General features: G+C 43.0%; 1 protein-coding gene across 2 annotated transcripts; it reads right to left on the reverse strand.

Moving 5' to 3' along the window:
- Positions 1-661: 661 nt before the first annotated feature.
- Positions 662-11338, reverse strand: CBLIF (cobalamin binding intrinsic factor). Of its 2 annotated transcripts, none has more exons than XM_083441999.1 (9): positions 11213-11338; positions 5258-5428; positions 4989-5132; positions 4295-4444; positions 3550-3725; positions 3269-3449; positions 2386-2530; positions 1982-2100; positions 662-914 (listed from the first exon to the last, which is right to left on the reverse strand). In XM_083441999.1, the coding sequence occupies exons 1-9, from the start codon at positions 11274-11276 to the stop codon at positions 853-855; spliced, it is 1212 nt and encodes a 403-aa protein (XP_083298125.1). In that variant the 5' UTR covers positions 11277-11338; the 3' UTR covers positions 662-852. The 2 variants fall into 2 exon arrangements, with proteins under 2 accessions (XP_083298125.1, XP_083298126.1); XM_083442000.1 differs by lacking the exon at positions 11213-11338 and adding an exon at positions 6446-6600.
- Positions 11339-13445: the final 2107 nt, after the last annotated feature.

Raw genomic sequence — 13445 nt, forward strand, 5'->3', positions numbered from 1 at the left:
GTTAATTTAAGTCTTGCGTATTGTAACCCTTGCATATAATAATGTATGTATTTTTATTCCCCAATATTCATTTATGTACGATGTGCTCTTTGGTCATTACCCTCTTTCCCACTGAAACAAAAGAGAACCTCACTTCCAACATGAGATGGGCAGGAATTTGGAGCAGGCCCTTCTCAGATCTTGAGCTAACTTTCTAGAGCTTCCTGTCTAGGGAAATGTGCCTTGTGGACATCCAGATACTCTTCTGCCAGTTTGAGAAAGCGTACCTTAGTGTGGTTAGCTCATTAGTTTTCATATCACAGCTGCTTCAGAGTTATGATGTATTTCTCTTGTTGGTTGTATCTTTGTTGTTATTCAACTTTTTTGTATTTTGAATAGAAAAGTGTTTCATACTCTAACAGAAGCATTCCATGCTAGCTTTTCTTCATTGATTTTGGTGCCTATCTATTGGTTAAAAATTGGCAGGTAGAGTAGTTTTTCCATATCTGCATACTATTTTGTTAGAAGTGATCCAATATAGAAGGAAGCAAAAGATAGAAATCATATTTACTCCTATTTTTGTCTGGCATAGAGCATTCTTACTTTGTGAATATAAATGAAATCAGTGCTTAACTGAAATTGATACCAAGGTGTAGAACAATCTGAAATATGCACAGTATGATACACAGGAATCCAACTGCTTTATTTATAACTTGTCAGAACTACAAGATAGTGCATATTTTCTTATGTAGCATGCAGCATGGCTGAATGTTGCACCTTCAAATAAGCTGACACATCTCTTTAACCTGGAGCAGGAACTATACTTTGGTAAATATTTATTTGAAGTAGTTCTTCCTATTGGCAGCTGGTTGCTCAGTATGTACTGAATTTGGCCACAATATGTTCATTGTCCGTGGGTTTGTAGCTGCCAACACCTGGAGACACAAAGCGGTGATGTTGAAAAGTAAGTAGTGCTCTACAGCTTGGAAATACAGCTTTTTCATAAAACCATAGAATTGGAAGGGACCCCAAGGGTCATCTAGCCCAACCCCCTGAAATGCAGGAATCTGCAGGCATAGGAGTCAGTTTCCCATCAGATACATTTGTTGACTACTGCCTTCAACATTGTAGCTAGCACATGCTTGTTTTATGCTGGATGTGTACCATCAGCTGAAGATGAAAAACAGAGAGCCTACCACTGCGGGGAGAGCACATGAAAGGTGAACTACATAAATAAATTTATTATCCCAGTTCTGCTTCACAGCCTTCTCTATGTCATATCCTTTTTGCCTTGCTACTGTACCTCAAGCCTCAGCTTAGTATTCATATCTGACTTTGACTCCCATTGGATATCAGATGTCCTCTTTAATCAAGTCTTCTAATCTCTTTATACAAGTTGGTATCTGTTCCAGATCTGAATTGTATTGTTATTTGTATGTACTGTTGTTATATTAAACTTTCTAGTAATTATTTTTTATATCTGTTATCAATTTTATCTCTTTTTACATCACACATAACATGTTATGATTTTGTAAATCACTTCACAGTGTCTCATGGGAAGCAATTTATAAATGAAATAAATAATAATAAAAGTTATCTCGGATATCATTCAAATCCAGCTCCTGAGCAACGCCAGCTTTTGAGCTGGTAACCTCACTAAAGCATCTGTCTCCCTAACCTCCTTCTTTAGCCTGTACCCATGGACTCCAGTCACTGCCAAGGCAACTCCCTTGATCTTGTCTTGTGTCTCACCATTTATTAATAGGTGAGATTTGAATATTAATGGTCCACCTTGCTCCTTGCCACTTTAATTGTATATATGAACAAAACAGGTATAGCCATGCTGCTGGTTTTGCTCTCTGTCCTACTAACAATTCAAACATAATAGAGGAAATACTGCCATTAATTGCAGAAGTTATCTGGAGAACATGCTCCCTTGTGACCTCAAACGGCCATTTTGTATTTCTTTAGAGTCAAAAGATTTCTTCATCAGACACTCCACCTTGGTCAAGGGGTTTGTCGCCACTCAAGAACTGCCAGTAGGTCTTGTCATCGGTGCTGCCATTGACACCATGGATAGAAATAACCATGGGCCCCCAGGAAGTTGATTCTGTTTGAAAGCTGTAAGTTAAAAGGGGAAATCTATCATTTAAGGGGGAATAAATTTCCGAAATAAATTTTTAAGGGAAGAAAAAAGGGAAGTGTCCCAAAAGTTTCAGAAATGTGGGAAACAATTCACCAAAATCTAGTGTTTAAAAATGATATTCAGTGTCCCTCAAATCATGGTATTAGCTTATTTTTAAAGAATAAATTTTCACAATTTTGCATCCTGGGTTTCACCGCCCCCATGAAATGTTAGAGTTGACACACTCGTTCACACACCCGTGCCAGGCCTCCCTTCTTTACCTGAATATAGTGGGATTAACACGCTGAGCAGCTTCCAAGGCAGCAAGCAGTATGGAGCCCTTGGGCACCTTCACTGTTATGGAGTAGTTGAAATAGGGTCCTATTAGCTGATTGATTACAGTGTAGTGCACTGTAATGTTAGGATCTGTGCAAACAGACAGGAGAAAGCAGATACCTCATGATGCCCTTAATACCTAAAGCCAGTCCTGTAGTCCCAGAGCTAGTGGGGAGCCCATGACATGATCTAAGCCTTGTTGGGAAAACGAGCTGAAGCTTTTACCACTGCGCTATTGGTGCTCTTTCTTGTCATAAGCTCTGCACATGCATTCAAGCAAACAGGTGCAGAAGGGGCGTGCATGCCACTTCCAACATTTGCATATTTAACATACTTATTGTGTAGTAGTAAAAGTAATTTTATTATTTATATGCCGCCTATCTGACTGGGTTGCCCCAGCCACTCTGGGCAGCTCCCAACAGAATATTAAAAACACAATAAAACATCAAACATTAAAAAAAGCTCCCTGAACAGGGTTGCCTATTTGACTTTTAGAAGACAATGATGGGAGGGCATTCCACCAGGGCAGACACCACTACCAAGAAGGCCCTCTGCCTGGTTCCCTGTAACTTCACTTCTCACAGTGCCTTTATTCATTGCTCGACAGATACAGATCAAGTTTTTCTATCAAGGAAGTTTAGTGATGATAGGGAAACTAGATTTGCCATGCAGCTGTTAGAGGTGCAGGAGATCTGTCAGGAAAAAAAGCTGACAACCCTACTTGGCTTTTTTCATAGCAGCATGTAAAGGTGCAGTTCAAGACTTTTAGGAATTTGTATGCTGCTCTTGCATTGGCTCAGGTCAACACTCAGCGAGGTGCAGCCTTACCTGAGAAGCAATTCAGAGTCGCAACATCCAAGTATGTTTTGCCCACTAGAGAAGGCAGGATTTGAGAACCTGCCTCAGGAATAGTAAAGGCTCCCTCATACATCTTCCTCAGCACTTCGTCGATGGTCTTGGTGCATTTCCATGCCCCAGCAGGGTAGAACTCAGTGGTAACACTGAGTGCCTGGAAAGCAAGCCAGAGAGAGGAGCTTGCAGTGGAGAGAAGGCAATGGGACACACACACACTCCTTGCTTCATCTTCTGATACATGGCAAGAGACATACCTGCATTGCCAGCCCAGTGCTATAGATGTTTCCAATGATGCCACTCTCCTGTTGTGAGTCAAGGATTTGTGCTGTGATCACATGTAGCGTCTCAATAATGGCTCCCTCCATCTTGCTCCCCTTGCTCATTCCGTCATGCACACAAGTCAGTGCCAAAGCCACCATGGCGGCAGTATCTGCAAATCACACGTCATCATTGCCTACCGACAGAGCTTTTATTCAACAGGAACTTGCCAGAACTCAGTCCTGGCACCTCTCAGGTGGGCACCATTGCCATTCTAAGAGAACGAAGTAGGTGTTCACGGCGAGTTCCGTCACCTCTTTTTTCTAGACAAATAGCCCTGCCTACTGAGACTATAGGGAGCACCAGGGCAAATCTCTCTTTCTGATGTCCTGCTCAGCAAAGGATGACCCACGGAAGGGACACTAGGCAAGGTGAAGGAGGTCAGCCCTGCAGCTGTTGAGCATGAAGGCTGCTGAAAAGCAGGTGCTGGGAGGAAGCAGGTCAAATTGCACCGCACGGCAGGATTTTACACTAGGAGTCCCTGACTCTCAAACCCCACTAAGCCATGAAACTCCCCATGTGTGACCTTGGGCAAGTCACCATCTCACCCCACTGTGGCTTACTTATTGCAAGGATAAGTGTGTACACTGCCCTGACTAAACGTCTTGGAGAAAGGGCAGAATAAACGTAAAACTGAAAATTACTTTTTAAAAAATATATGTACAAGTGTGGTAATCTTACCTACGTCGAAGCAGCCCTTGCTCTGGCAGCCTTTTACGATCTTAATGAGGGTGGCAGCAGCATTTTTGGCATCCGGACTCTTTTCCACACACAGGGCCAGGATATCTAGAGCCAGTTGATAGTTGGTAGTCTTGGGGGTTCCAGTGTCATCTGCAACAAACATAGCTGTGTATTATCCATTGCAGCTGCTTCCTGACCACAGCAGGCTGCCATGCTCAGCCCAATGCTCTTTGGGGTCCTTATAATGTCTAGGGATGTGGCTATCCTCAAATGGCAAAGATGGGTGCTAGCTTCAGTCACACTAGGTCAGTGGTTTCCAATTAGCTAAGTACAGTGGGCCCCCTGTTTTCCAAAAGCCAAGCCATGGACCCCCTGCTTTTGAAAATGTTGATACCTCTATGGTAGTTGTTGTTCTGTGAATGGTGCCATGGACCCCTGGGTGGGTTACACGGACCCCCCCTGGCATCTGTGGACCACCAATTGGGAGCCACTGCACTAGGTTGTTGTAAGTAGCCAGTGTCTTGGGAGCACATCCAAGGGCATTTTATTGGTAGCATATCAGGGAGACATTCCTGAAGGATTCGGGCATCTCAAACTCAGTCAGCTGAGAGCCACCATCCATGCAAGAGCTGGGAGAGGACACAGCCTAACATTGGAAGGATGGGAGGAGTTCAGCAGGCATTTGTCTTCTTACAGTAATGTTTGATCTCTTCATTGGTTTTTTCTTCCAAGGCACTGACCACGTTGACATGTCCCCCTGCTGTGGGGACATCCTTCGGATCCACACAGGATGATTGGAGAGATAGGACATAAAGCGCCACTTTGCCAGAGGTCATCTCTGCAGAAAGAGATGGGGAAAGACAGATAATGTGTCTCCAAACAAACATGGCTTGGTTCACAAACCTCTAGTGCTCCAGTTGGACAACTAGGGGAAGCTGAGACCTCTCATTCTCGACACCCTACCTTTTATGTCCTTGATATCCTGGATCAACTGCTTTGTTGCTGTGGAATCTCGAGCCCCAGCCAGGTTCAAAGCCATCACGACGCTTGGACTGGGTGAACTCTGCTGCTTCACGCCATTTTCTAGCTGAGTCTGGAGACCTGTAACCAGCCACTGCTGAGCACTGGGGACAGCTGGAACCGAGAAAAGCAGATGTTCATCAAGAAGCAACAACTGTCCCCAGAGCACTTACCTAATTTTTCAATAGGACTGCAATTCAACTTATGACAACACACATTTTATTTTTTTAAATGTTATTTAAACATTTATAAACTGCAATCTCATGGAAAATATAAAAGTACAATACTACTATAATAGCTTCAGTAAAAACATCAGGAGCATGCTAATAAACTGGCTAATGAAAATAAATCATGTTCCCTAGTAGATTGAACACTAGTGTTTTTGTAAAGGTACGCCTGCCCGTATGTGCCAGTCGCGTCTGACTCTAGGGTTGTGCGCTCATCTCGCTAAAGAGGCCGTGAGCCGGCGCCGTCCAAAGACACTTCTGGGTCACGTGGCCAGCGTGACGAAGCTGCTCTGGCGAGCCAGCACCAGCGCAGCACACGGAAACACCGTTTACCTTCCCGCTATAAAGCGGTACCTATTTATCTACTTGCACTTAAGGGTGCTTTCAAACTGCTAGGTGGGCAGGAGCTGGGACCGAATGACGGGAGCTCACCCCGCCGTGGGGATTCGAACCGCCGACCATACGATCAGCAAGTCCTAGGCACTGAGGTTTTATCCACAGCACCACCCGCGTCCCCAGTGTTTTTGAGATACATCTAAAAGAATGCAGGAATGACTTCTGCCACTTCTATCAGCACTATAATTATTGTGGAAGCACCTTTTAAATCCTACCCACATTGAATGGGGCTCTGTGGTAACTAAGGGTGCCTACAGACAGGTATATATCATGGGACAAGTGCTCCTCATTGATTCAAGGTTTTCTGCAGCATCCATGCAACATTGTTATCGTAAAATGCTAGCCCACCCATGTCACACACACACACCATTTAGTCCAGATTTACCCTTCCCAGTAGGAAATCCATTTGGTTTCTGAAGACCTTGTCTCCAACAACCTGCTTGTGAAACCTCAACGACCCATTGGCAGTACTTCCCTCTAGAAGCACCCTAAGCTTTTTAATACTCACCGCAAGCCTCACTGGTCACTGTGCAGAACATGCACAAAAGGACAACAGCCAAGAGGGACATTTTCGATTGGAGTGAGTCTGTCTTTCTTTGACGTTTCCAAGAACACCAGAAATTGGCGCAGGTCAAAAGCCTGTTTGGGCTTCCTTTATATAACCTGCAACTGTAGCTCCGGTTCCCTCCCTCCCAACCTTTTGCTTTTCAATTGCCACCTCATCTCTGGTATTATTTAATTTGTTTATCTCTGTGACTTTTACAAGGTGATACCAGTGAAAGTGAAGGTTAATCACCATTCATGGGGAAAGATCATTTGTTTGTGAAGTGTGACACGCTCCTTACAGAGACCAGGTAGTGCTGCCTGCATTCAGCATTGGGCATGACATCTGGGAAGTGGCTAAGCCCACTGGCATCTCTCCCACAGAACCTTCTCAGCCTTCTGTTTGTTAGGAAGGAAATACTGTCCTGCAAAATTGTCTCCTGGGCCAAATTCCATGATTTCTTTATTTACTTGTTAATCTTTAAAACAAATTTATAAACCACTTCACAGCACGAAATGATCCAAGCGGACAAAAGTAGAATAAAACACAAGCTCTAAAAGCAAGAAGAACCATATCCACAGATTATTTTAAAAACCAATAAATACATTTCTGCAGATACACAATTAATATTCCATAAATGCCTGGGTCACCTTTCAGTGAAAGCTTTGTTAAGTAAAATATATATATTAAAAAATGCCTTCAGTAGATACCTAATCAGCATGACACAAGGCTGGTAATTTATTCCAGAGGACTGGAGCTGCAGCACTAAAAGCCCACTTTCTAGTACAAGCTAAGTGCACCTCTGAGGCATGCAGTACTTGCAGCAGGGCCCCATTTGTGGAGTGCAGTTGCAGAGTAGAGATAGGTGGAGTGAGTTAGGGATGAATAAAATATTAGGAGCTCTCAACAGTGAAAGAAATGGCAAACATATGCTTAGTTGGAGAATTGGGAGAGGGCTGCAGAAACAGGCACCTTTAAAAAAGCAGCAGAGTAGTTCTGCAAGCTCACCTGTAGAGATGGTGCTACTGTTCACTTAAGTTTTTTGTGTGTTATTTTAAGATGGATCATTTGCAGTCTGAAAGAAGGATGGGTGGCTGGATAAATAATTTGTGTGTATGCTCTGTAAAAGGTGTGTGATCCAAGCGTGGCAATTCCACGCTAAACACTTAGTATGGAATGCTCTGGACTGCTTACTCCAGTAAACAGCACCAGCTCTCCTGAGCAACAGGCAGGGGCATTTCCTGTGCCTAGGTATTGGCAGTCTTTAACCGGAAACATCAGGGATTGCACAGAATTTTGAAACAATGACTGTGGTTACTGGAGATGTACAAATAAGTCAATTTCAGCGTCTTTATTTCTCCTTTTTCTAGTCTTAAGTTCAGTTCCTTACATTTCTGAATCATTTTTGCAATTAAATAAAGTCCCCGTGAAGATCCATCAACATGTCATGAGATTACATTCACATGTGGTGGATTTGTGATAGGCTGTGGCTGAATGCATCATCTTATTCAGTAGAGCAGTCACCAGGAGGAGCCATTCCTCACTCACAGTTAATGGGGGACCAATAATCACATGAGGGGCCTTTTCCCCACACTCCCAATACTTATCCTGAAGAGAAAATGGGAGGGATGGACCATAGTATAGTCCTTCATAGCTCTATACTTTGGAATGATGCAAACAAGACAACCCACAGTTCACTCTGGGCCCTGCTTCCCTGACTGTCGAGCTGAACTTCATTTCCCTTTAAATCAATGGGATAAGTTAGTGCTGAATCATGATATAGCTAAAGTCTCATTACATATTCACCCCTAACCCTCATCTGTAATTCATTATTATTTTAATTGAGTTGTAAGCCACTTTGAAAGAGCAGATCTTCAAAACCTGTATGTCCATTGGTCCTATGTGGAATGCAAATTGACATTAATCCTTGCCTTACTCACCTCTGATTCTGCCTCAGCTTTAATAAATTAATTGTAATTATTTTGCGCCATACCGTGCCCTTTTTTTCTTTTGTATTTCTCCTTTGAATGCAATCATGACCTATTAATATTATTACAGGCATGCAATACATGCCTTTGCATTTTTAAATTTCTGGTATGGGCCTGGATACCTCCAGAAAATGACAGTCTGGGTTGTGTCTGGATAGTTTGTTTTGCCCTGACACAATACTTGGACCTGACAAAGGAGTATCAATAGTATCTGTAAGTATCTGTTAATATCTGTAAGTACCTTGTAGGCCGAATCTGGACTCTATAAACTATCAGTATTTGTGGTGCTGTCTATTGGATGCTGAACCTCAATGGCCTATGGTCAACCTGGGTATTTTTTTAAAATACACAAATAGTACAAAATATCAAAAAGCCTTCAGAGGCCTTCTTCCAAAGGGAACCAAACCTGGGTACCACAGGAGTCAACTCCTAGGGGCCTTGGGGGCTTCAGACCCCACAATAAAATATTTGAGGTGGCCGGGCTCCCACAAAGTTGATGGGCATTCTGATTCAAATGGTGTGCATGCACTGTGTCATGTGATCAAATATGCAGGGCGGGGCTTACCTGGCCCCCCACAATATTTTATTCGTGTTGGCACCCCTCCTGGGTAATCACTGCACTCCTGGAATTTTCCATCATGTGGAGAGCTGGGGTGAATATAACAATAATAAAGCAAGCAGGAAGATACATTATGCTCTCTAAGCCAAGAGAAGCTGTGTGATGACCTTTAGTAATAGCTATTATGTTGCGTTTTACTTCCTTGTAAATAGTAGCAGCTAGGATTGCCAGCTGATCTGAAAAAAATCCAGTCTGGCCTCCTTTTACTTATTAAACAGCAACTTGGTTTGCACAAGTCCACATGTAAAACTAAGAATGGAAAAGAGGTCGCCATTATCATCACCTTGCTAAAGTCTGCAGATTAAGTTGCTGTAAAAATTACAGGAGTAGGAATCAGGTTGTGTTTTTAAAAAAAGTTGGCAACTCTGGAAGCAGCAAAACAAAAAGCCTTACCAAGTCAGAGTTCTCTCTCCCAAGATACATAGCGATTGTCAGCAAATTTTATCAATTCTGAGAGAGAGGTCTGTTTCTTAACCCATGTTCTGCATTGGGTTCTGGAGAACAGATATTTAACCATAGTAAGAAGCTGATAATTCGAAACCATCATCCTAGCCTCTATAGGAGTAGCTTTCTTTGAAAACTCAGAACTAATGCCATCTTCCCCAGGGATAACTTCTAAAACACACATGCCACTGACTGACTGCATACTACTAATTAAGAGCAACACAACTATGTCCATAGAAGGATGTGGAAAACCCAACCCAGCATATTTCAAAACAAAGAAATCTTCCTCTTCATCCCTCTACAGACATTTTTTTGTGCTGCTCTCATTTTAGGAGCTTCCCTTTCACCGAACCATTTGCTTTATTCACCTAACAGCAATATGCTAATGTGAAAAGCACAAGTGATGTTGTCTATATACAGTGGTACAGGGGTACCTCGGGTTGCAGATGCTTCAGGTTACAGACTCTGCTAACCCAGAAATAGTACCTTGGGTTAAGAACTTTGCTTCAGGATGAGAACAGAAATCTCACAGCGGCAGCGGGAGGCCCCATTAGCTAAAGTGGTACCTCAGGTTAAGAACAGCTTCAGGTTAAGAACGGACCTCTGGAAGAAATTACAGGTACCACTGTACATCGGTTTTCGAATGTAATCCTTTCCAGAAGACCGTTCGAGTTCTGAAACCTTTGAAAACCAAAAACTCAATAGCTGACAGCTAGGCCTCAGGATCTTGCACTCAGTGGAAGCCGCTTGGCATGTTCGATTTCTGAGTCGTGTTCGAAAATCGAAGCATTTACTTCTGGGTTTATGGTGTTCGAAAACTGAAATGTTCATCAATGGAGACGTTCGAAAACTGAGGTACCACTGTATATATTTCCAAGAATAAGAGGCACAGAGGAATGATTGTGCTATGGAGTTTAACAAGCTGTTATTGTAAACTGCCCTGAAGTAATTGGATAAAAGGGCTGTGTATGAATATTTAAAACAAATAAATACAAAAATGCAACTCATCCATTTTATATTGCTGTTGTGCCACCCCGTGTTTCCCCGAAGAAGTATCATACACCCTCACCCTGAGGCCATGTGACCTCACCCTGAGGCCATGTGATCTGCAATAGGGCAGGGATTGGGAGCCTGTGGCTTTCTAGATGTTGTTGGACTCCAGCTCCCATCAGCCCCATCCAGCATGGCCAATGGTCAGGGATGATAGGAGTTGAAGTCTAACAGCAGCAGGTTCCCCATCCCGATAGCAGAATGACAAGATGGGGCAGCAAGGAAGGAAGACCTTAGAAATGGTGCAGGGTTCTGGAGAGCTCAAAAGCTTGCAAACTATTTTGTGACATTTTGATTGGCTGATATGGATTTTTCTTAGGGGCCAACACAGCTTCTTTTATCTTTTATATCCCATGGTATTTGCTGCTGGACCAGTACAAAAGCTGACTTGAGAGATGAAGCAGTTCAAAGCAGAGAAAAAGAGAAGGACTAAAAGGGAGACAAAAGAAGAGACACAAGAGGGAGACCAATGAAATACTTAAGCTGATGTGAAGTGTTATAGGGAAGCTGCAAATTTCTGCCATTCCAGGACATAAAAAAAATATCCCTGAAAATAAATGAGATTTGAAAGCACTGTATCATTATGACCTAAAGAGAGTGAAATTCAGTTGACAGGCTTTTCCTACTTACTACAGTCCAGGCAGCATTGTCCTTGGATGAGAAGCAGAAACACCAATCCCAGCAGAGGTCCCATCCTTATTACTCAGATGCAGTATGTGCCTCTTGGTTGCTCTTGGGATGTGAGCACTACAACCAGGAACCAAGCAGTGACAAAGAGGTAGGTACAAGGGACTCCTCCCTTATCATGTTGCTTCCCCATAGCAAGAAAGAGATATTGAGCAATTCTAAGTAATGTACGTAGATGTGTGTCCCTGCCCTGCAGGAAAGTACAGATTGACAGAATGACAGTTCTTAATAATGTGTTTCATAGGCAGACGTGGAAACAGGTTTGATGTTTTATCGTGTTTAATATTCTGTTGGGAGCCGCCCAGAATGGCTGAGGTTGTATGTGGCTTGCCCTGGGTGTCATCCCTGGGGGGGAGGGGAGGGTTGACATCACTGCGGGTGGTGTCCCCCAGGAACACTTGCTGGTAGCGGCAACCCCTGGACACGAGCCCCATCCCCACGGGCAGCTAGCCCCACCCCTGAGATGCTAGCCCCGCTCCCATGGGCACAGCATGTGCACCATTCCGGGTGCTGGAGCAGCTAACTCCGCCTCTGCCTGTTCCTGGTAGATACAGAAGGGAAGGGAAACTAGATAAAGAGCAAGGCCTACAGGCTTATGGTTAGAGAAACATCTGTAAGAATGGAGTGATTTCTGATGAATGATCACTTCATAAACAAATGCTGAACAGAAGTAGATGTGAACATGGGATAAGTACAAAACTGCATGAAAGCAGTAGACCAGAACATATTATTACTGTATCATTATAGACAAATGGTTGACACATGCAACAATCTGAATTTCATTATCCAGATGTTGTTGGACTCCAGCTCCGATCAGCCCCAACTTATATGGGGGATGATGGGAGTTGTTGTTCAGGAACATTTGAAGGGCAGCAAGCTCTCCAGCCCAGCAATAAATGCTTTATAACTAAGCACGATATTTTAGGATTAAGTTCCATTGAACAAGCAAGGGTGAGAACATTTGTGTAGGCACAGGCTGTCATTTATTCCAGGATAGAAGGGCATCCCCCACACACATAGCCCCAAGTCACAATCATAAACATACTTACTTGGAAGGAAGGTTTATGGAAACCAATATGGCTTAATCCAAGTGAACGTTTAAGATTAGAGTACTGGGCTTTGGATGCTTATTGGTCACATTTCTACAGGAATACAAGGCTATGGCTATGGGAGAAGCAGGACCTTCTTCAGGTGTTAACGATGTGAGCCCCTCCATCGTAGACACAGCTTGCAAATACTGGTATGTGTAAATGGTTGTTGGCATCCATCTGTCTCTAGAGACAATGAAGTGCACCTCCATGAGTGAAGACAAACTGCTGTGTTAGCAACACTGAAATGACCTCCCCGAAGTGCAAACCTGGGCAGTGTATGTGGAGGTCCTGGGCCACCCAGACCACAAGACCCCCCTCTCAGCCTTGCTGATGTGGTCCAAAGGAAAGCAGAGCAATACATTTGGCACTAGCTCAGCTGCAGGAGTTACCGGAAGGAGGCATACAAGATGCCATCCAACCAACTGAGGCACTTAAGATTTGTGTAGAGCATTTGTTGTTTAGTCGTTTAGTGTCCGACTCTTCGTGACCCCATGGACCAGAGCACGCCTGGCACTCCTGTCTTGTGTAGGGCTTATATATTTTTAAATAAACCACATATCATAAAGACACCACAGTGTCCATTGTGCCTCATTCCAAAAGGAAACACGAACTCTGGGTAAGTGCCTGGAAGCCTTGGAATCTCTCACCGCTCAGAGATTGGAGTAGTGTTCAACAATGTATTTGTGGCCTCTTTCAGTGGATGGAATGTGTTACACCTGCCTTTCACATGTTTTAATATGTTTTAAGGTTTTTATTCAGTTTTAAATTCATACATGTTTTAATCTTTGTACTATTTTGTAAGTGGCTTTCAGTTACTTTTTGTTTTTAAAAAGTGACTGATAAGTGAAATAAGTAAATAAAATACAGTATTTTAGGATGTAAAAGGGAGTGGTGAAGTATTATTTCATGCTACTAAAGTAAGCTGAAATTTCTGGATATAAGATAATGACAGCAGAGAAATACAAATTCAACCTGACTATAACTCTTGATTTACACAATATTCTATGACTTGAGTACTCAAGAGCAAGAAGCAAAAGTGGTGAAAAAAACTGAAAAGGAACATCAGAATAATCTTACACACATTT

This window comes from Podarcis tiliguerta (assembly GCF_965153285.1).
Source record: "Podarcis tiliguerta genome assembly, chromosome: 1".
Taxonomy (NCBI): Eukaryota; Metazoa; Chordata; class Lepidosauria; order Squamata; family Lacertidae; genus Podarcis; species Podarcis tiliguerta.